Genomic DNA, 22,141 nt, shown 5'->3' on the forward strand with positions numbered 1-22,141 from the left:
TGGCAGGGAGGGTTGGTCTGGCTCGGCGAGGGGATTCATGGTGGCAGTAGGGAGTGGGTATCCTGGCAGGGGGTTTGGTTTAGCTCGGTTGGGGGGGGGGTTCACAGCAGCAGGAAGTCATCGGGGGGCCAGGGGGACCATTATTGGGGGGGGTGATGGCTTGAATTTTTTGTAGGGGGCAGATATTGTAAATCTGTGTCCATTGGGAAAAAAAAAGAAAAAACATGTCAGACCTATTAGTTTTATGGGTCGGTATTAGCGATCCGCCTACGGCATTGCAATGTTAGGCCATTGATCGGATGGCTTGTTTTAATATTAAAGACCTCATTTTAATAGTAATGAGTCAGAGAATGTACAAGCACACGTAAAGGCGTGCGGTGAGCCGTTTTGAACATCAAGTCGGCAACTTTGGTCGGTCACTAAACAAACTGATTTAGTGGCCATCTGTACACAATTGGAGCATTTAATGCATCTAGGCCACGGTTCTTAGTGAAACACACATACAAACTTCCCTAGTTGTTTTTAAGCAGTGTCCTTAATCAGAGGAACCCCTTACTTCTTTATGTTTATTTAAACTTTAAATACCATCTTTACTGGCGAGCAGGCCAAAGCAGAGTACAAAATATAAAAACTAAAAACAAAGCAGGAAATTGAATGCCATAATTCATATAGAAAAGTGAACACTCAAACAAAGAAAACAATTATACCATATAAAACCATATAACATAATAAAATCACTTACAGTTTATGAAAGATAAACAATCCTAGAAAGTCCCAAAAGCCTTTTGAAAAAAAAAATTGGTGGGAGGGGGGTGGTAAGGGTAGTATCTTTTTACTTATTTACAGTTGTATACAAAAATCTGGCAGCAACTATGTTGGTTAGTGCATCGTTGCTCGGCTAAGAACCCACCGAGAGAGGCCTCATTATCCATACACAAGTGCTTTTTGTAACACCTAGAATTTTTGCTGCTTGAATAAGTAAATCTATATAAAAAAGAGGATTCCTTTAGTTTGGATACAGTCTCCAAGGAATTAGGTTCCTAATAGGCTGATACAGAAAGCTGCAGGTAGAGCCATGTGTGAATGTCTACTTTTACCATGAGCATATCAAATACCAAAATAAATAAAAAGGCCAGAGAAAGTTTGAATTGGTGGCTAGACAGGTGCAACATGGAAAGAGATGCAGATCTGGAGACTCCAACATAGATCATTCTTACCATAGATGCATCACATGATGATAGACATGATGATAGACATGATGATAGAAATGTGGTGATTGGTTGGAGATCGGGGCAGTGTAATTGGCGCTCAAATATTTCTAGCTTGTCCTTGAGGGAGGCCCACAAAGTGTCTTATTGAACTAGCTAGCTCCTAAAGCTTCCTCCTTGTTGCAGTGGAGATCACAGATGATATTGTTAATGGCTAAGGAAAAGTGTGGGGTTAATGACTTGGACTACAGTAAGTGCCAGCTCTTTCTACATGTATGGGACTTCTTTTTGAACTAGTTAACACATCTGGAACCTAGTGGAATTTTAAATGTATTAGGTCAGAATATAATCCATAAAATGACACAATTATTGGATGTCAAAAGGGAAGGTAGGGAGGGGAAGGTGAGAAGAAATTAGTGGTTTTCATAAATAACACTGGGGTCCTTTTCCAAGGCGTGTTAACCGATTTAGCACACGCTAATTAATTTAGCGCACGCTAAATACTAAGGTACCCATAGAATATAATGGGCGCCTTAACATTTACCCCCCTCTTCTACAAAGCCGCACTAGCGGCTGCAGCGTGGCAACAGCCCCAAAGCCCTTTAAATCTCTATGGGCTTCGGGGCCATTACCACGCAGCAGCCGCTAGCACGGCTTTGTAGAAGAGGGGGGTTAATACATGCTAATCTTTAGCGCGCGCTAAATCGGTTAGCGCTCTTAGTAAAAGGACCACCACTGAGTTGTAGTAACTGCATTTATGGTTAGACATAGATGTTTCAATATGTCTGATATTGTTGGCCCACTACAGTGCTATTGAAGATGGTAAAAAAAAATTTTTTTTTTGCTATAATTTGTTGTTTTTGGCTGTACTTTGCCTATCAATAAAAATATTCAACATATATTTGGCTATATGTTACATACAACGGAACCTGTGATTAAGAACTACTGTTTCCTCCTGCTAGAGGAAGGGAGAATATCTACATACAGTCCATAGGAGCCAACTTTTCAGAATGATTGGGGATGCTAAACCCATCAAAAATTACCCCTCCTTGGACAAAGTGATAGAAATTAATTAATATTGTGGATGATAAAGCACCCACTGAGCTGGTCTAGCAGGACTCAAGGAAAGAAAATATATCAGGTCATATAGGCAATTGGGATGTATTTAGGGGAAAATGGTTTGTGTATAGCTCATGTGACTTTTTCTTCCTATTTTTGAATTTTGTTTTGGTTCATTTCACACATTTCGTGTTAATACTTTCAATGCGCAAATCAACTATATTCAGGTTAAATCATAGCTTATTGTGTGCTAAAACGATTTTATACATGCTATGGGGCTCATTTTGAAAATGAACCCCATTTTAAGAAATGCAAACAAACCAAATGAGTATTCTTAGTAGGCAGGTAAAAATATATAGAGATAAAAGTGATAGTCCAGTTTGTCTTGACTAGATTGTGAGCTCTTGTGAGCAGGGACTGTCTCTTATGTGTTTTGATGTACAGCGCTGTGTTATGTCTAGTAGCACTATAGAAGTGATTAGTAATAGTAGTTGTAGTTGCAAAGTAGTCTTTTCATGCCATGGCTATCTCTTGCAGGATGTGGTATCATTAATGATTCCATACCAAACAATGCCAATATGAAACTAACATTGCTGAATGGCTTTCCCTGGCTAGTGTCCCTGCAAGATGTAAATGGCACCCACCTGGTAACAGGCTCTATTATAAGCAAGTATTGGATTGTGAGCGTGGCATCCAGTTTTCAAGACAGGCAAGTTATATTATGTTATGTTACATTGTACCTATATACTACCTCTTTAAGTTACAGTTCAACCCAAGGCAAATTACAAAGTAATCAAATTCATAAAAAATAAATAAATAAAATTAAAATAACATCAAAAGATTAAAAATACATCTTTTAAATATAATTATCTTTGGCTGGATTTGTTTTACCTTATTCCATAAGGACTCAAAGTGGCCCTTTTAAATAAGCTATGGACGTAGTGTATGCTTACCACAGGTTAAAAAGGATTACCATGGGATGTGTTCTGGCATCCAGTGGTAAATGTGCACTTTGCTGACGTACAGTAAGCACACACAAAAAAATGATCTTTCTGAAATGGAGTGTGTCTGAGGGCAGGAAATAGGTATGGCAGCCAAACCTGTTAATGTGTGGGACACTACCACGCAGGGTTAGCACGGGGGTCCTTATTGCCTATGAAATAGGAAGCAGTAGGAGCTCACTTGCTAATTTTTAATGGCCACGCACTAATGGTGAAACTAGCATATGGCTATTAATTTGGAAATGGAAAATTTGGCCATTTTCCAGCTAGTGAAGAAGTGGCTTTAGTTCACGGGAAATTTAGTAAAAGGGCCCCAAAGTGATTTACAACCATATAATAATACAAAAAACAGGTATGAACACTTTTTCATAACAGTTTTGCACTCTGTTTTCAGGAGATCTAATCGGGAAAGTTCACTTATTGCTTGGAAGTATTTGATATCAATTTGTACCCTAAAGCATCTGTTTCTCAAATATACGAGGTGTGATAAAAAAAATATGGTGAATATTTAAATTTTAAAAATGACAGTAAAAGACACATTGCCACTAATCCCCCTCAAAATACTCCCCCTTTCTTCAAACACCCTTATCACAACGTTCTTGCCACTTTCTGAAGCAGTTCTGGAAGTTCAAGAGGCTCTGCTCAGACAAATGGTGACGGAACCCACAAGGGAAAAAGCGATATTGGATCTGGTCCTCACAAAAGGAGAGAGTATCTCTAATGTGGAGAGTGATGAGGAGAAAGCAAATGTGCTAAACAAATACTTCTGTTCTGTGTTCACAGAAGAAAATCCTGGAGAAGGACCGAGAGTGTCCGGCAAAGTTACACGAGAAAATGGAGTAGATTCTGCGCCGTTCACGGAGGAGGGTGTTTATGAGCAACTTGAAAAACTGAAGGTGGACAAAGCGATGGGACCAGACGGGATCCATCCCAGGATACTAAGGGAACTCAGAGAGGTTCTGGCGAGTCCTATTAAAGACTTGTTCAACAAATCTCTGGAGACGGGAGTGATTCCTGGGGATTGGAGGAGAGCGGATGTGGTCCCTATTCATAAAAGTGGTCACAGGGATGAAGCAGGAAACTACAGGCCGGTGAGCCTCACTTCAGTTGTTGGAAAAATAATGGAAGTGTTGCTGAAAGAAAGGATAGTGTATTTCCTTGAATCTAATGGGTTACAGGATCCGAGGCAACATGGCTTTACAAAAGGTAAATCGTGCCAAACGAACCTGATTGAATTTTTTGATTGGGTGACCAGAGAGCTGGATCGAGGACATATGCTAGATGTAATTTATTTGGATTTCAGCAAAGCCTTTGATACAGTTCCTCATAGGAGGCTGTTGAACAAACTTGAAGGGCTAAAGTTAGGACCCAAAGTGGTGAACTGGGTCAGAAACTGGCTGTCGGACAGACGCCAGAGGGTGGTGGTTAATGGAAGTCGCTCGAAGGAAGGAAAGGTGACTAGTGGAGTCCCTCAGGGTTCGGTGCTGGGGCCAATCCTGTTCAATATGTGACATTGCTGAAGGGTTAGAAGGAAAAGTGTGCCTTTTTGCAGATGATACCAAGATTTGTAACAGAGTAGACACCGAAGAGGGAGTGGAAAATATGAAAAAGGATCTGCAAAAGTTAGAGGAATGGTCTAATGCCTGGCAACTAAAATTCAATGCAAAGAAATGCAGAGTAATGCATTTGGGGATTAATAATAGGAAGGAACCGTATATGCTGGGAGGAGAGAAGCTGATATGCACGGACGGGGAGAGGGACCTCGGGGTGATAGTGTCCGAAGATCTAAAGGCGAAAAAACAGTGTGACAAGGCAGTGGCTGCTGCCAGAAGGATTCTGGGCTGTATAAAGAGAGGCGTAGTCAGTAGAAGAAAGAAGGTGTTGATGCCCCTGTACAGGTCATTGGTGAGGCCCCACTTGGAGTATTGTGTTCAGTTTTGGAGACCGTATCTGGCGAAAGACGTAAGAAGACTTGAGGCGGTCCAGAGGAGGGCGACGAAAATGATAGGAGGCTTGCACCAGAAGACATATGAGGAGAGACTGGAAGCCCTGAATATGTATACCCTAGAGGAAAGGAGAGACAGGGGAGATATGATTCAGACGTTCAAATACTTAAAGGGTATTAACGTAGAACAAAATCTTTTCCAGAGAAAGGAAAATGGTAAAACCAGAGGACATAATTTGAGGTTGAGGGGTGGTAGATTCAGGGGCAATGTTAGGAAATTCTACTTTACGGAGAGGGTGGTGGATGCCTGGAATGCGCTCCCGGGAGAGGTGGTGGAGAGTAAAACTGTGACTGAGTTCAAAGAAGCGTGGGATGAACACAGAAGATTTAGAATCAGAAAATAATATTAAAGATTGAACTAGGCCAGTTACTGGGCAGACTTGTACGGTCTGTGTCTGTGTATGGCCGTTTGGAGGAGGATGGGCAGGGGAGGGCTTCAATGGCTGGGAGGGTGTAGATGGGCTGGAGTAAGTCTTAACAGAGATTTCGGCAGTTGGAACCCAAGCACAGTACCGGGTAAAGCTTTGGATTCTCGCCCAGAAATAGCTAAGAAGAAAAAAAAAAAAAAAAAAAAATTTTTAAATTGAATCAGGTTGGGCAGACTGGATGGACCATTCGGGTCTTTATCTGCCGTCATCTACTATGTTACTATGTTCGAGAGGGTGCTCACCTGAGAAGTAGCGATCATCAAACAGTTTGGTTTGATATAACGGCTGAAGTGGAGAGCGGCCGCTCAATACTTAAAGTCCTAGATTTCAAACGTATGGACTTCAATGAAATGGGAGAGTAGCTGAAGAAAGAGCTGTTAGGATGGGAGGACATAAGAGAAGTGGAAAGACAGTGGTCTAAGCTGAAAGGAGCAATAAAAATGGTTACGGACCTTTATGTGAAGAAAATAAATAAAAACAAGAGAAAAAGGAAGCCGATATGGTTCTCCAAACTAGTGGTGGAGAAAATAAAGGCGAAAGAGTTGGCGTTCGTGAAATATTTAAAAAACCCAAGAAGAGGAGTGCAGAAAGGACTACAGGGTCAAGAGAGAGATATGTCTGGTGAAAGCACAGGCAGAAGAACAAATGGCTAAAAATGTAAAAAAGGGAGACAAAAATTTTTTCAGATATATTAGTGAAAGGAGGAAGATGAAAAATGGAATTGCTAAACTAAAAGATGCTGGGAACCGATATGTGGAGAGTGATGAGGAAAAAGCAAATGTGCTAAACAAATACTTCTGTTCTATGTTCGCAGAAGAAAATTCTGGAGAAGGACTGAGATTGTCTGGCAAAGTTATACAAGAAAATGGAGTAGATTCTGCGCCGTTCATGGAGGAGAGTGTTTATGAGCAACTTGAAAAACTGAAGGTGGACAAAGTGATGGGACCAGATGGGATCCATCCCAGGATACTGAGGGAGCTCAGAGAGGTTCTGGCAGGTCCTATTAAAGACTTATTCAACAAATCTCTGGAGACGAGAGTGGTTTCCGGAGATTGGAGGAGAGCGGATATGGTCCCTATTCACAAAAGTGGTCACAGGGATGAAGCAGGAAACTACAGGTGAGCCTCACTTCGGTTGTTGGAAAAATAATGAAAGTGTTGCTGAAAGAAAGGATTGTGAGGATACTGCAGGGTGTCCAGACTATTTGAAAGGACCAAAGCTTGGCCTACGCCTTTGGGTAGGCAGTGGGAAGCAAAGGGATCCAGCCAAACCAAAGTGACAGAAGGGACTGGGATGACCGCAACCAACTACAGTGTGAAATAACTTGTAAGTTTTATGGCTCCACATCATTCTCTTGTTAGCTGGGCTGAAAACTTATTAACAGCCTTTCGTACACAATACAAACACTCAGGCCCGGATTCTCTAACTGGCTCTAATTTTTTAGTCCAAATTCGGTAAATAAAACATTGTCCAAATGACATTTTCAACTGTGGATGTGGCTAACACTGGAAGTGGCATTAAGTGACCTAAAGCGCCTACGTAGGCACAATTTACGACAAAGATGCTGGCCTGGAAAACCCTGGTCTACTATTCCGGCATCTATCTTTCCCAGAGGTGCAGTGTTTTATACGGTGCCATTGTGTGATTGACATGCAGTCGGTGGCCACTTTTTAGGTGGCCATTGATATCGGTGCCTTATAGAGAATCCCGGCCTCAGTATATAACCCATTTACAACTTAAAACTCATATTAGTAAAACTGAATCAAAATTCTCTACAACACTCTTTAAAGAACACTGCTTATATTCAAAAAGTGTGTGTATGTGTGGTGGGGGGGGGTTTTACAAACTTATTTTTTTTTTTAAATGCTCATGTGCCTCAAAAAACACAATATACATTGTGGCGGGGCCAGGGATAAGCCTAGCGCTGGCAACCCGGCTCCCGCCCCAGGCGTAGGACGGAGCGCTCCCTGGAGGACTCCCGCTGGATAAACTCAGTAGAATAATTAGGATACACTGCTTTCTTGGTAAAGTTCAAATTTTTCTCTTTATTATCCCCAGTTCAAGGCACTGGGTTTCCAGTAGTCCCTCTTGGCTGAGTGGACTCAAAACAGACACTACATCAGCAATGCTTCTTTTTGTATAATACAGTCCAGCCTGCTGCTCAGGCAGATAAACCAACATAAACAAAAACGTTTTTCTCTTCAGTTTTACTAATTGTGCCTGAGGATAATTCAGGAAGCTTTTCCCACCTGAAGTACAAAGCCCCACTACCCTTATGCTCCTGGGTAGGGGCTGGGGAACCATCCACCCTTTTCTGACTGGTGTAAGTCCCCTCCCAAAAGTTCCCCTATTCAGGGTTATCTAATGTCAGGTCACTGAATTCCCGTTCAGGCTTTTCTGGGAAGTTAATTAGGGTTCCCACCTCTTTCACTCTCTCTGCACGGCCTATCTCTCGGGCTCTAATTGACTCATTCACACTTCTTACAGTCCTGCCTAAGGGAGAAAGAATGCTGCACAGAAATACGTTAACTTTCATTCCCCTCCCCCATTCATACCTTATTGACTGTGATTAGATAGGAGATCCCCCTCTATCTCCATTAGGGACTCTCCGCTCTCTGAGGCTGGATAAGAATTCCCTTCAGGGGCAGCTACCGGCCAGCCCTGCTCTGGAAGCCTTTCTCCTCCCTTGAACCTCTGCCTAGGAGCCAGAAGTTTGTTAGTTCGGGAGGGCTGTAGGACAGCCGGTTCCTTAGCTCTGGACTGGGAAAGAGAACTCCTAGCTAGCTCCTTCCTGCTCTGCCCTGCACATCTCTCTCTAGCAGTTCCTGAGTTCCCCTGAGTGTTCCCAGCTGTGTTGATTTTATGCTGCAGGCTCGTTCTCACTCTCCCTCTGGGTTGTCTTGCCTGTCAGCTCCGCCCCTTTCCTTAACCCTTCCTGGGCTAGTTTTCTTTACCAGAGGCTTTACTGGAGAACTGCCCAAGGAGTTATAAAAGGGATTATAGTGCCCTAAACCAGATATTGGGGTTTCTGCCCTTCTCTCTCTGCCTTGCCCTGCCTGTTGGCTCTTTGTGATAGGAACAGGATTACTGGGCAGCTTCCTGGGCTTAGGAATAGGGGCAGCCCTTTGCATGGCAGGGTTTAAAACCGGGTTTAAACTGGTGACAGGAGCTTCCCTGTCACAACATGTACTATGAGGCTCATAATAAAAAAAATATAAACATCCAAAAAGTGTCCTAAAATTGGCACTTAGATGTCCTAATCACCAGGATGTCCAAGTGCCTTTCTGGACGTCCTGCATGATGTCCTAGCCCCTGTGCATCCAGAACTCGAGGCATGTTATGGGTGAGCTTGGAATGTGCATAAGGGCAGGTTAGACTTGGATGTCTTGCAGTGATAATCGAACATTTTGTAAGACGTCCTGGACAGAACTTAGACATTCGGAGCTAGACCTGTTTTTGAAGCATCTAAGTGCCACAAAGGTGCCCAAACTGACCAGAGAACCACTGCATGCATTAAGGTAAGACACCCCCACACTCTCCCAGTATTCACTGACCCCCCTTCCACTACATAATAATGAGAACAAAAATGTATATAACTGTCTCTAAAACAACAGCATCTGGTATGGAGAAGCCTAGTAGAGCAACACACAGGTGTCTTAAGTAGCCTGGTGAGTGGGCTATTGAGCTATAGAGAGAAGGACCCAGGCCCATAAGGCACTCTAACCATATCTATGGTATTAAGTATGAGCCCACCAAAACTCCCCCAAACCCTACTATACTTCCATATAGATGCCACCTGCAACCATAAGGGCTATTGGGGTCGTACACAGGTGTATAGTAAGTTTTGGAGGAGCTCACCATAAATTATAAGGGGGTTATGGTGGGATATCCATCTGACACCGTTTATGTGAAGTTCATAGCAGTGCCTTCTAAACAGCCACACTGCTCTATTGGGATGTCCATTACTATGCTGGCCCCTCCCACATCCAAATGGTCAGGATTAAGACATTTTGAACATGGACAATTTTGTATTTGAAAATGGCCATAAAAGTTAGACATCCTTAGGAGCCAAGACATCCAAATAGGTCATTTAAAAAAAAAAAAAAAAAAAGTTAGACATCTAGCAGTTTTGAAAAGCCCTAACCCTAACCCTAACCCAACCCCAATATATGGACATCTTGCATGATACTTCCAAAGTCGGACTTAGACACACTATTGAAAATGCACCCCCATGCATATAAGTCACATAGCCTGATTTCAATAAACCAATGACAACCGGCATATTCCCAACCATCTGATTTTAACTTTAGCCACCATTGCCTTGACAAAGAATTATTTTATATCTGAAAAAGTATTTTACCAACAAATAAAGGATACTGCAATGAGTGCCACAATGGCACTAGAAATCTGCGGCTTCCTTTGAAGATACCTATCTCTCTGATCATACATTTAAAACCAATATATGTTTCTATAAAAGATACATTGATGACATTTTTTATTATGGAAAGTTAAGTGTAGAAGACCTGAATTTGTTCTATAATTAACTAAACACTAGGACCCCAAATTTATCATTTCAGATGCAATATCATCCGAGTAAAATAAGCTATTTGGATATTCTTATTAAAAGGACACTTAGGGCCTGATGCTGTATAGGATGCCGATCTCGGCAGTCACCTAAGAAGCAGTGGAGAATCGCGTACCAGTGTCCTATGCAGAATCAAGTCTACCTGAAAGGACAGGTGTCTTACCACCCTCCCCTCCCCCCATAATTCTCTAACCGGCACCAGTTAGAAAATCGTGCCTGCCTGATCACAAAGATAGGTGGCTTAACTGCCTATCTTTGCCAAGGGATCCCTTGCCATCAGCTGATTCCCGCATGGATATCCCCAATCAGCTAAGCTGGCAGGACTCCCTGAAACTGCAGCTTTGGGAGTCCTGCTGGCTCAGCTGATTGGGGGGGGGAAATACCCCTGCCACGATCAGCTGAACTGGCTGCATCAGAGGACCCTCTTGACACGCACCTCCGAGATCGGCAGGAGGGATGTACACTTCCTCCTGCCTAAAACCCCCCAAATCCAAGATCGGCAGGAAGGATGCTCATTCCCTTATGCCGCCAGGCCTTCTCAATCCCCTGACATTCTACCATGAACCCTTCTAACCCCAAACACCCCACCTGACACTCCCTAAACCTTCAAACATTCCTGACTCCCCAACACCCCATCCCAATAGGAGTGTTAATAGGCTTTGAACCTGCAGGGAACCCCCCACGATCACAGCTCCCCACCATCCCTATGCCCCTCAGGGCTTCAACCATCCATCCCCTCACAGCTCTAGCCCTCCACACTCATGGGTCATGCTCACTTGCTGGCCTGGCGGGTTCAGCCAGCTTCCCTCCCTCCCTGCTGCTGGCATATACCTTGTAGAAGAGCAAGTTAATACCTACACAGGCCTGCTGAACGGTGTTCGCATTCTTCCCTCTGCCGGGCGCCTCCTTATGATGCAACTTCCTCTTTTCGTAAAGACAGGATGTTGCATCATAGGAGGAGCCCAGCAGCAGGAAGGCCATGAGCACCATTGAGAGATCAGCTTACTCTTCTACAAGGTATTTGCCAGCAGCAGGGAGGAAGGGAGGCAGGCTGGACCCGCTGGATCCACAATGAAGAGGGGACAGGACCCCCACCCCCCCGATCCATGAGGGGAGGAGCTGGAGCCATCAGTTCTGAGGAAGAGAGGGAGGAAATGCAAGACAAAACAGATGCTGGGGCAGAAGGAAAGGGCTGGGGTTGGAGGAAATGGCACAGAAGGAATGTTGGAGCTGGAGGGAAGGGCACGGGAGGGAGGTTGGAGCTGGAGGGAAACTTTCTTCAGTTTCAGCTCTCCCTTCCATAGGTCAAGCACCTCTCTCTCCCTTACATTCATCTCCAACCTTCTCCTGTGCCCTTCCCTCCAGCCCAAACCTTCCCTCCAGACTGAGTTTGTGGGGGCAAAGCAGGGATGGGGACAGAGTTTGTGGGGACAGGATGAAGACTGGGACAAAGCTGACTGGGCAGAGATGAGGACATCATTCTCTACTCTCCAGGTACTACTACTACTACTGTTTATGGAGAGAATCTGCAGTTCTACACTATATAATACCAATCTGTGTATAACTGTGAAGGATAGATTTTAGAAAGGTGGTAGTGATATAGACATCAAAAGGAGAAGTAGCAAATGTTATAAGTGATGCTCTGAAAGAGACAAAGACTTGACATCATTGAGCACATTAACAGTGAGCACATTTACCTTGGTTAAAGGTACTTATTGCACTAACGTTGATTACAGGAGTGTCCAACCTCAGTCCTAGAGAGCCTCAATCATGTCAGGTTTTCAGATTTCTCTAATGAATATGCATACACCACCTCCATTGTATGCAATTAGATCATATACATATTTATTGTGAAAATCCTGAAACCTGACTTGGCATGGATCATAGTTGTTCATCCCTGGTTTAGCTCACATACTGAATCACTTGCCATAAATGTCACTACCCGCCACTGAATATACATGTATCTTGGATAGCACATGTTTGCAAGGGAGTGTACACAGAGGGCAGGACTCCTCCTTACAAGCATAACTTTGGCAAGTTATATCAGTACCTCCAGCATTTACCCCAGCTCTAACTGGCCTAAATGCTTGTATCTAGATGCTATGATATATATGCCTAGTTTTCTGTCAAGGAAAGTAGGCTCCTACCGAACACCCTCCTGTAGATATCCTGTTATATCATTGCTTTCAGATGAGTAAATTATATATATGTGACCCCCCTCCCCCCAAAGAATGCCTCTGCTACAGAGCAGTAGACACTTAAGACACTGGATTCTTTAGGGAGTCACAGAGTATGCGTGTGTGTGTGTATAGCAGAACATTGTGGAAGGAATTGGAGGGTCCTAACCTAAGGGGAAGGGGGACTAGAATTAAAGGGAAATGAAGAGAGAAAGGGCCTTAGGTGTCTGAGCCAATCAGAGCCTTCTCCCTTTGTATCCCATGTGATGTATGGGGAGGGGCCTAAGCTCCTGATTTGCTCAGACGTCAGACCTTAGGCCCCTCCCTGTGCATCACATGGGATACAGAGGTCTTAGGCATCTGAGCGAATCAGGGCCTTGGGCTCCTCCCCATGCATCGCATGGTGCACTGGAGAGGGTGAAGGCCCGCCATTTTTGACATGCAGGACTTGGAGTTGAAAGGACTGTGCTTCCCTCCAGCTCCTAATGTTTAACAAAGGTACTGGGGGGGAGGGGAGGGGGGTTCGGGGGAGTATCCGGTGGCAGGAGGGAGTGGGCATCCATCTTGCCTTTTTTTTTTTTTTTTTTTTTTTAGAAGGGGAGAGGGTAGGGAATGTTTGGGGGGTCAGTGGTGCTGGGGGTCCAGGACCGGGTGGGGGTATGGTGTGGGGTATTCGGCCAGGCAGGAGGGAGGAGACATACCTCCTGCCATTTTTGCTGCCGCTCCTCCCATGGTTGTCACTGCCATGGGGGGTCACGGTGCTGGTTTTGGGGGGGTGGGGTCATTGGGGAAGGCCATCAGCGCATGGGGCTTTTTTACTTTTATTGTAATGGGGCAGATTGTGAATGTGTAACACACACACAGCATCTATGCCATTAAAAAAAGAAGCCCTAACAGCAGTGACAGGAGGCTGCTTCCTCTGTCACTGCTGTTAGGGCTCTGCACATGTGTCAATCGCTCATTGAGCAATTAATCGGTCGAGTTTGCATGCAAACTTGGTAGTGCCGTCGAGCGCTCGGCCAGAATCGGCCAGAGAATTGATCAAACGTGTTCCAGTCGGTATCAATAATTGGTTGTTAGTAGCCAGTTATTGCATATTAGAATCTCACTAGCCAATTAAGTTGCGCATGCATCTAGGGATCGTGCCCAAATTCCTTTCTAGAATGTAGAAGTCCACCTTTATGTGCCTATATTTAGCAGCAACTACTTACACCTGGTCTATAGCACTGATATAGATGAGGGGGGAGGGGGAGTGCAAGGCAGGAAGGTGCTGATGCAGATGGGGGAGGAGTCACCAGAGTTATAGTTGGCTCAGGACGAGGTCACGTGACGTGCATGCAAGATGGCGGCGCTGTTGTTTTGATGAATAATAGCGAGTGTGGCGGAGGGACCTGTTTCTCTTGCAGGCCTCCGTGACTCGGTTCTGCTAGGTTCCTCGCCTGTTTTTGCAGCGTGCCCGCTGGGCGGGTTTCCAACTCCCGCGGGCGGCCTACTGATTTGTGTCACCATTAAAAGGAAAAGAATGGAGGAGCTGAGCGCTGACGAGCACACTAGAAGCCTGCTTGATCTCAATGGATAAAGAATGCTATAGCAGCACACCTTGCACCATCACCATGGACTGCTGAATTCTTGCTAGTCTCACCAAGTTCACAGATGGAATTTCAAGCCGCATCTGATTCACAGAATGCAAAGCTCACTTTGGCTGGTAAAAATGAAATAGTGAGCTCAAAACAACTGGACTCTTATCATTCAGTACTTTAAAGATCAGACATAATGTCTTAAACTCAATATGCGAAGCAATGGGCAACCTATGTAAATTATGCAAAATAGGTGTTATGATCATATTTAGAGGCTCATACAATGATCTGTGCGGCAGAATTTTGTACAAGTAGTAAAGCATGAATCACATACTTGGGCAATCCAAGATAAAGTGAATTACAGTAATCAAACACCGGAGTCAATAATATACTGATCACAGTGCAAAAATTATTCATTGTAAGATAATCTCTCAGCCTCCTTAACAAACGAAGCTACTGGGACAGTATCTCGTTCAGTTCCTAAAATCTTGAGCCCTATTGTGCTTTCTATTCAGGAGCTATGTTGTATCAAATATTTGCCTATACATTCCATGACAAGCTTTTTCATCATCTTTGTGATCCACCAGTGATACACCAAAGAATGCACCAATGATTGAGTGTTATATTTAGATTCATCACAAACAGTTATACTAGAAATATGACTCTTAGTTTGGTCTAGCAACTATCCTTTCCACAACCTGAACCCAAAGTTGACATTTTGGCACTATCTTCCATGGAATGAAAAAAAATGGCCCCAATAATGAGACCCCTAACTTTGGAAGAAGTTGAGATCCAGCTTTAAGACTTTGCACGTATTGTATGTCCTATTGTACTTCCACTAAAATTTTCATCAACTTCTGAGATGGTCAGGTGGAGAGGCCTAGACCACTTGACATGGAATGACCCAAATCTAAAAAAATGCAGAGTCATGCATAGGATAGCATGGGGCAGACATGGGATCTCTTAGGGAGAGGAGGAGATAGCAGATGTTGTGGGATCGGCAGACTGGATGGTGAGGAAGGTGTACAGTGACAGTGGAAGTTTTTATGTTCATGAAAGAAGAGCAGGGCTTGAGGGTATTTATATATGATGATCATATGATGGTGAAACAGGTAGAAAAGGTGATGGCAAATGCTGGAAGGATGCTTGGGTACTTAGAGACAGGAATGGTTGTCAGGAAAAAGGAGGTAATGATGCCTCTGTATAGGGAGCAATGTATTCCCCCCACCCCTCCAGACAAACCACCAAGCAAGAAATGCCAACAACCTCCCAGAGATCCCTGCAGGGAAACGCATCGAAGAGAGGTCATACCTCCCCTTGATAAAGATCAGAGCTGAACCCAATTCACAAGTGGGGGAAGGAAAATAGCTGCCACAGCCAAGGAAAGCGCACCAAGGCACAGCATACAGTTCAGTTGCCTGCTAACCAACCCTGCCCCAAAGGAAAAGGAAAGTGAACTGCCTGATTCAGTCCCATGAAGCACTGCTGTGAAAGCTTGAAAAACATGGTAATACTCGTAACCTCATCTACATAACATTCTTATTAGATCCAGACTTGCAGGAAGTGGGTCTGAAGCACTGCTCCACATGTTTTCAAGTCTCCGCTATACTCTCTAATTCGCTGTATGAAAAACTTCTCTTGATTGTATTTACAGTTTCTTTATTGTAAACCGCTATACTCTCTAATTCGCTGTATGTAAAACTTCTCTTGATTGTATTTACAGTTTAGTTTATTGTAAACCGCCTAGAAGTCGCAAGATTACAGGCGGGATATAAGAATCAAGTTATTATTATTATTATTATTATTATATAACTCCTTGAGCTAGCATTACCTGCAGCAGCTTGTTCATATGTGATTTTGTGGCTCATTTTCAAAGCATTTAGACACACAAATGGTACTTAGTGTGTCTAAGTGCTTTGAAAATGAGCCTCTTTACATACGGTTTGAGGAGGTGTCCCCAAGAGTAAGATTAGAATCAGGTTTTCACTTACCTGCCTACATTGCAATTTTTCATGTCTTTCAGGAAAATATTGGTGCTCAGCTCAATTTTACCTTCTAGCATGTCTGCATTACTTTTGTTTGGCATGCTGTGCGAGTTGCTGGTGCAGCGGTTGCGGCTAACACACAGCAGTTTGATTTTCTTCTCGTATGCATGCATTTCCTTAATTGCTTTCTCTGTTTTTGACTTTGGTCTCCTCAGCATTATCTCCACCTAATACCATGACATTTTTGCCAGTATTGTGCCACTGAATTTTGTTTCAAGGGGGTATCGGGGAGCTCAGCCATCATGCATCTGCTTACATCCCTTGTTCCAAAAGAAGTACTATATTTCAGGTATCTCTCACTGGCACTCTTTTCAATCCTTGTAGCAAAAGCAATTTGGAACAACTTTTTGCTATTGGCCTCTGCCAAGTACTTTGAAGTGACCCAGCGTGGCCATTTTCGGAGACAGAATGCTGGGTTTTATAGGCATTAGTTCTAGGCTGGCTGAATGAATAGTGGCACCCTGAGCCATCTTGCTTTGGCAGCACCCGTTTCCCTCCCTGCAGGTCCAGCACTTCTCCCTCACCTCTCACCCCCCATCCCTGCAGTTCTGTAAAGCAGCAACAGCATGAGAGGCTGCCTTCAGCCAGCCCCTGGGTCTTCCCTCTGCTGCATGTCACCTGCAGGAAATTGCATCAGAAAAGGCAGGACACACAGAGGAAAGAGGGGCTGGCAGAAGGCATCCTATTATGATGCAGCCGCCAGTGACCAACGTAAACTTTACAGGACCATAGGAGGCAGAGAGGTGAGGGAGCAGTGCTGGACCCACAGGGAGGGCAAAGAGTGAAGAAGAGACCAGACCAAGATTGTGGGGGGTGGACAGGAAGAAAAAACTTAACCTGGCTACCAGGTGAGATCAGATGCTGGGTATTTTGGTGCCCTTCCATAGTTACACCCCTTCTCTAAAAACCCTCACTAGCCCCTCCAACTATCACCCCATCTCCCTTCTCCCCTTTGTATCCAAACTATTTGAATGTGCAGTCCACTGCCGTTGCCTGGACTTCCTTTCATCCCAAGCTATGCTTTCACCTACTGCACTCCACTGAAACTGCCCTTGCTAAAGTCTCCATTAACCTGTCCTTGGCCAGATCCAAAGGCCTCTACTCTATCCTCATCCTTCTCGAGCGAGCTGCTGCTTTTGACACTTGATCATAATCTACTCCTTAATACACTGTCCTCACTGGGATTCCAGGGCTCTGTTCTCTCCTGGATTTCTTCTCACTTCTCCCATCACATTTTCAGTGTATGCAATGGTGAATCCTCCTCCACTGCTATCCCATTATCAATCAGTGTACCTCAAGGCTCTGTCTTGGGACCTCTCCTTTTCTCCATCTATACTTATTCCCTTGATGCACTGATCTCCTCCCATGGTTTTCAGTATCACCTCTATGCTAACGACTCCCAGATCTACTTCTCCACACCAGTTATCTCTAGAGGAATCCAGCCCTGAGTCTCAGCCTGCCTGTCCAATATTGCCACCTAGATGTCCCATCACCATCTAAAACCGAATAGGGCTAAGGCCAAGCTCCTTATCTTTCCACCTAAACCCTCCTCCCCCTTCCCACATTCTCTGTTTCTGTGGACAACACTCTCCCTGTCTTGTCAGCTCACAACCTTGGGGTCATCTTTGACTCCTCTCCCTTCTCCACTCAGATCCAACAAACCGCTAACGCCTGTCTCCTTCTTCCTCTATAATATAACCAAAATCCAACCTCTCCTTTCTGAGTATACTACCAAAACCCTTATCCACATTCTCATCACCTCTCGCTTAGATTACTGCAACTTGCTTCTCTCAGGTCTTCCACTCAACCATCTCTCTCCCCTTCAATCCATTCAAACTTTTGCAGCACGACTTATATTCCATCAGAGCTGCCATACTCACATTACCCCTCTCTTCAAGTCACTTCATTGGCTCAAGATCCATTTCCATATACAGTTCACACTCCTCTTACTGACTTACAGATGTATTCACACTCCATTACATAAATGTGTTGACAGATAGGTTTTCAATAGTTTCGTCTGGGTACACAAAACTACAAGGTTCCAGTCAAGCTATTCCAAATCTTGACACACACACCCTACTGATACCCCAGCATCTCTAGTCCTTGAATGTATGATATACTGACTTTTATAGGAATTTAATTGCATGCTGTTTTTCAGATCTCAGACTTCTTCTCCTATGCTCCCCCATGAACTCTGTTCATTTGTTTAATTCATCTTATCCATACCTTTCTCCTCCACTGCCAACTCTACAGTCCATCCTTTCTATCTTGCTACACCGTATGCCTGAAACAGACTGCCTGAGTCAATACGTCAAGCTCCATCTCTAGCAGTATTTAAATCCAAGCTAAAAGCTCACTTTTTTGAGGCTGCTTTCAACTCCTAGCCCTGACTGGTTCTTATCCTCTTCCACCTCTACCGAGATTTTAGACTTTCATCATATACAGTTTGTCTGATTCCAGTTTCTCCTTTTTCACTTTAGGAAAAAAACTATGGCTGTAGTTGGTCTAACTGAGCTGAAAAAAGAAAGTGAAGTGGAAAAACGGTATCAACAATATATGATAGACACTGTCATCATTCATGAGGATTTTAATGAAATCACAATGGACCATAATATTGCCATTTTGAAGACTATTACAGCCATCAGTTTCTCAGACTATGTCCAGCCTATCTGCTTCTCTGGTAGGAGTGTGACATCAGAAGCACTAGTGAATTGCCAGGTCTCTGGGAGAAGACAGCTTTATGCGGGTAAGGGGTAATACCATGCAAAGAGAAGAAATGCCTAATTGTGTTTTGCTGCTCCTGTAGCTTTGAAGGGCCTTGCAGAAGCAAGATCACCTTAGACATAGACTGTATTCTACTTCCCCTTTGCAGATTAAATATGGAAGGGCTAACAGTGATCATCTGGATGATTTTGCAGTGTTTATTTATTTTAAAAATTTTATATAATACATATAACCTACATGGTTTACATAATTTGACAAACAATTATTATTAAAACAAATCCTACACTTCATAAAATAACATCAAAAGGCATAAATCAAATCCTTAACCATGCACACGGCTTTACTTCCTGATCACATTCGCATTCCATTACATAAATGCATTGACAAACAAATAGGTTTTCAATAGTTTCGTCTGGGTACACAAAACCACAAGGTTTCAAGTTTTATTTTAATTTGATGAGTCACTTATTTAGATTTACTAAGCAAGTTACAACATTAATATTAATAAAAAAAATATAAACATATATTTAGACATACCATTTAAAATTTAAAAATGATGGGTTAGACCAGGGGTGTCAAAGTCCCTCCTCGAGGGCCGTAATCCAGTCGGGTTTTCAGGATTTCCCCAATGAATATGCATTGAAAGCAGTGCATGCACATAGATCTCATGCATATTCATTGGGGAAATCCTGAAAACCCGACTGGATTCCGGCCCTCGAGGACCGACTTTGACACCTGTGGGTTAGACCGACAGACTTACAGACTAATCAATACACAAGAACTACTATTCAATGCTTTAAAGTACAGAAAAGAACCATAGATGGAAAGTACATTAGGGAGGGAAAAGTAGAAACCTGAAGGGAAACTAGTATAAAATTTGAACATAATTTAAAGATTAAAAGCATCTTTAAAAAGGAAACTCATTAAGTTACTTTTAAAACAGCTAAGATCATTTTCCTCTCTTACATGCTGAGGCAAAGTGTTTCAAAGTTGCGGAGCCATCACTGAAAACATATCAGGCTCCAGTCAAACTATTCCAAATCTTGACACACACACCCCCCTACTGACACCATAGCATCTCCAATCCTTGAATGTACGATAGACTGACTTGTATAGAAATTTAATTGCATGCTGTTTTTCAGACCTCAGACTTCTTTGTGGGCGGTAAATTACAAACCACTCCTTCAGTATAACAGGAAAGACATGGTACACAACCTGATGAACTATTGACAATACCTTGTATTGCACCCTGTGCTGGATCGGTAACCAATGTAGTCGTTTAAGAATCGGCGTTATATGGGCTACTCTGGCCAAACTGGTTATCGTGCTGCTGAATTTAGAAGTAACTGCAATGCCCTCAACTTCACCTTTGCAACCCCCAGATACAGTGCGTTACAATAATCCACTGTACTTAAAATTAGCTCCTGCACTACCGTACGAAAAGCATAACCTTGCAGCAGTGGTTTCAAGCTATGTAAAATTCTCAACTGTATGTACCCAACCTGTATTGTCTTCAGTATTTGGCTTTCCATAGGCAGAGAACTGTCTAAACCAGTGGTAGAGAACTCTGGTCCTCGAGAGCCGTATTCCAGTCGGGTTTTCAGGATTTCCTCAATGAATATGCATGAGATCTATTTGCATGCACTGCTCCCAATGCATATTCATTGGGGAAATCCTGAAAACCCGACTGGAATACGGCTCTCGAGGACCGGAGTGCCCTACCCCTGGTCTAAACATACTCCCAAACACATTCATCTCTTCCTTTACTATCACCTCCTCACCCGTCACACTTAACCTGTCTAAATCCCATTCATCACTCAGATTTCACATTATCCTCCTTCAATGGGACACCATTCTACTCTCACCTAAATTATAGTCCGTTTTTGCACACATGGGCAGGGCAATTCTATAAATGCATGTGTGTAGTTGTGCACATCTTGTGTGCCTATAAGGTAGCACATAAGTACATTAGTGTGCGACTCCAAGAGGGATGTATATGTGGGTGGAGCATGGGCATCTTTACTTATGCATTCAACTTATGGAATGCTATAAGTTGCATGCACTGCATAGCGCATTTAGGCATGCCAACTTAAGCTTGCCATAGACCTGGCATAAGTGGATGTGCCTAAATATAGGCGCATTGATGCCAAGTTACTTTACTATTTTGTAATGGGATCTTAGCACCAGGGTGCCATTATAGAATTGGCGCTCAGCATTTGGCCTTGAGGCACCATATTATAGAATTGCCTTTTTAGGGCCTGACTCTGTATAGGACCCCAGTCTCAGCGGCCACCTAAGAAGCAGCTGAGAATCGCATACTGGTGTCCTATGCAGAATCACGGAATTAAACTGACGCCTAATTACCCCTGATTCTCTAACCTGCACCCATGTCACCAGCGCCGGTTAGCGAATCGGGCCTTAGCCTGATCGCAAAGATAGGCAGCTCGGCCACCTGTCTTTGCACAGGGATCCCTTGCCATCAGCTGATCATGGTAAGAGAATCACTGATCAGCTGATCAGGCAGGACTCCCTAAAGCTGTGCTTTGGAAAGTCCTGCCATTTCAGCTGATCAAGGGAGGGAAATACCCCTGCTATGATCAGCTGAGCTGACTGCGGCAGAGGACCCAAGTTTATTCAAATCTTACTATCCCACTCCAAGGGTCAAAAACTTCTGGCGTCTCAGTCTCTAAAATCTTAGAGTGATATACACATGAAATCAAGTCTTCTTGTGTTTAACAGGAGTCCTTCAAGTACCAAATTGTCACTATTTATTTTCATAAGCGTCAGAAAAAAATTTATGTTTTTAATTCAGATTTTGTTCCTTTTAATTGAAGTGCTAATGGTATGGAATTCCAAAGTTGTGGGCCCTTTCCAGGAAATGTAGTAGCCCTAATATGTTCCTGGACTATTTCTCGATAAGATGGAAATATAAGACATTTCTAATTTTCTGATCTACATGTTCTCAACGGTATACGAGATTTAGCAAACATGTCACATAAAGAGGTTCATCTTTCGATAAGACTTTAAAAGTCAATAGAAGTATTTTATAAGTGATACGATTATTATGAACAAACTTTGGGGGTAGTTACTAAATGTGACAGGGTGAGGTTTCTGTCACTGGCCAGCAGAGGGAAGCTTCAGCAGTGGGAAAGAGCTCATTTGCATATGTGATCCTGCAAAGCCACCTGTGAGCTGTCCACTCATCCTAAGTGGAAAAGGATGCTGAAAAGGATAGTTCCAGCACACGGAGAGAGACTGAGAGACTCTAAAGGGCTATACCCCAAGAATTTCCATGAGCTCATTTCCTGTCAGAGCTCTCATATGCTTTCTTG

At 43.5% G+C, this 22,141-nt stretch overlaps 1 protein-coding gene across 3 annotated transcripts in view; it reads left to right on the forward strand.

Annotated features, from left to right (window-relative positions):
- Positions 1-22,141, forward strand: part of PRSS54 (serine protease 54) — an 85,309-nt gene that overhangs the window by 36,388 nt on the left and 26,780 nt on the right. For all 3 annotated transcript variants that reach the window (XM_033942881.1, XM_033942882.1, XM_033942883.1), the window contains exons 3-4: positions 2,805-2,976; positions 18,566-18,831. In XM_033942881.1, the coding sequence (XP_033798772.1) occupies positions 2,805-2,976; positions 18,566-18,831 (438 nt within the window). The remainder of the gene's footprint in view (positions 1-2,804; positions 2,977-18,565; positions 18,832-22,141) is intronic.

Source organism: Geotrypetes seraphini, chromosome 4 (assembly GCF_902459505.1).
Source record: "Geotrypetes seraphini chromosome 4, aGeoSer1.1, whole genome shotgun sequence".
Taxonomy (NCBI): domain Eukaryota; kingdom Metazoa; phylum Chordata; class Amphibia; order Gymnophiona; family Dermophiidae; genus Geotrypetes; species Geotrypetes seraphini.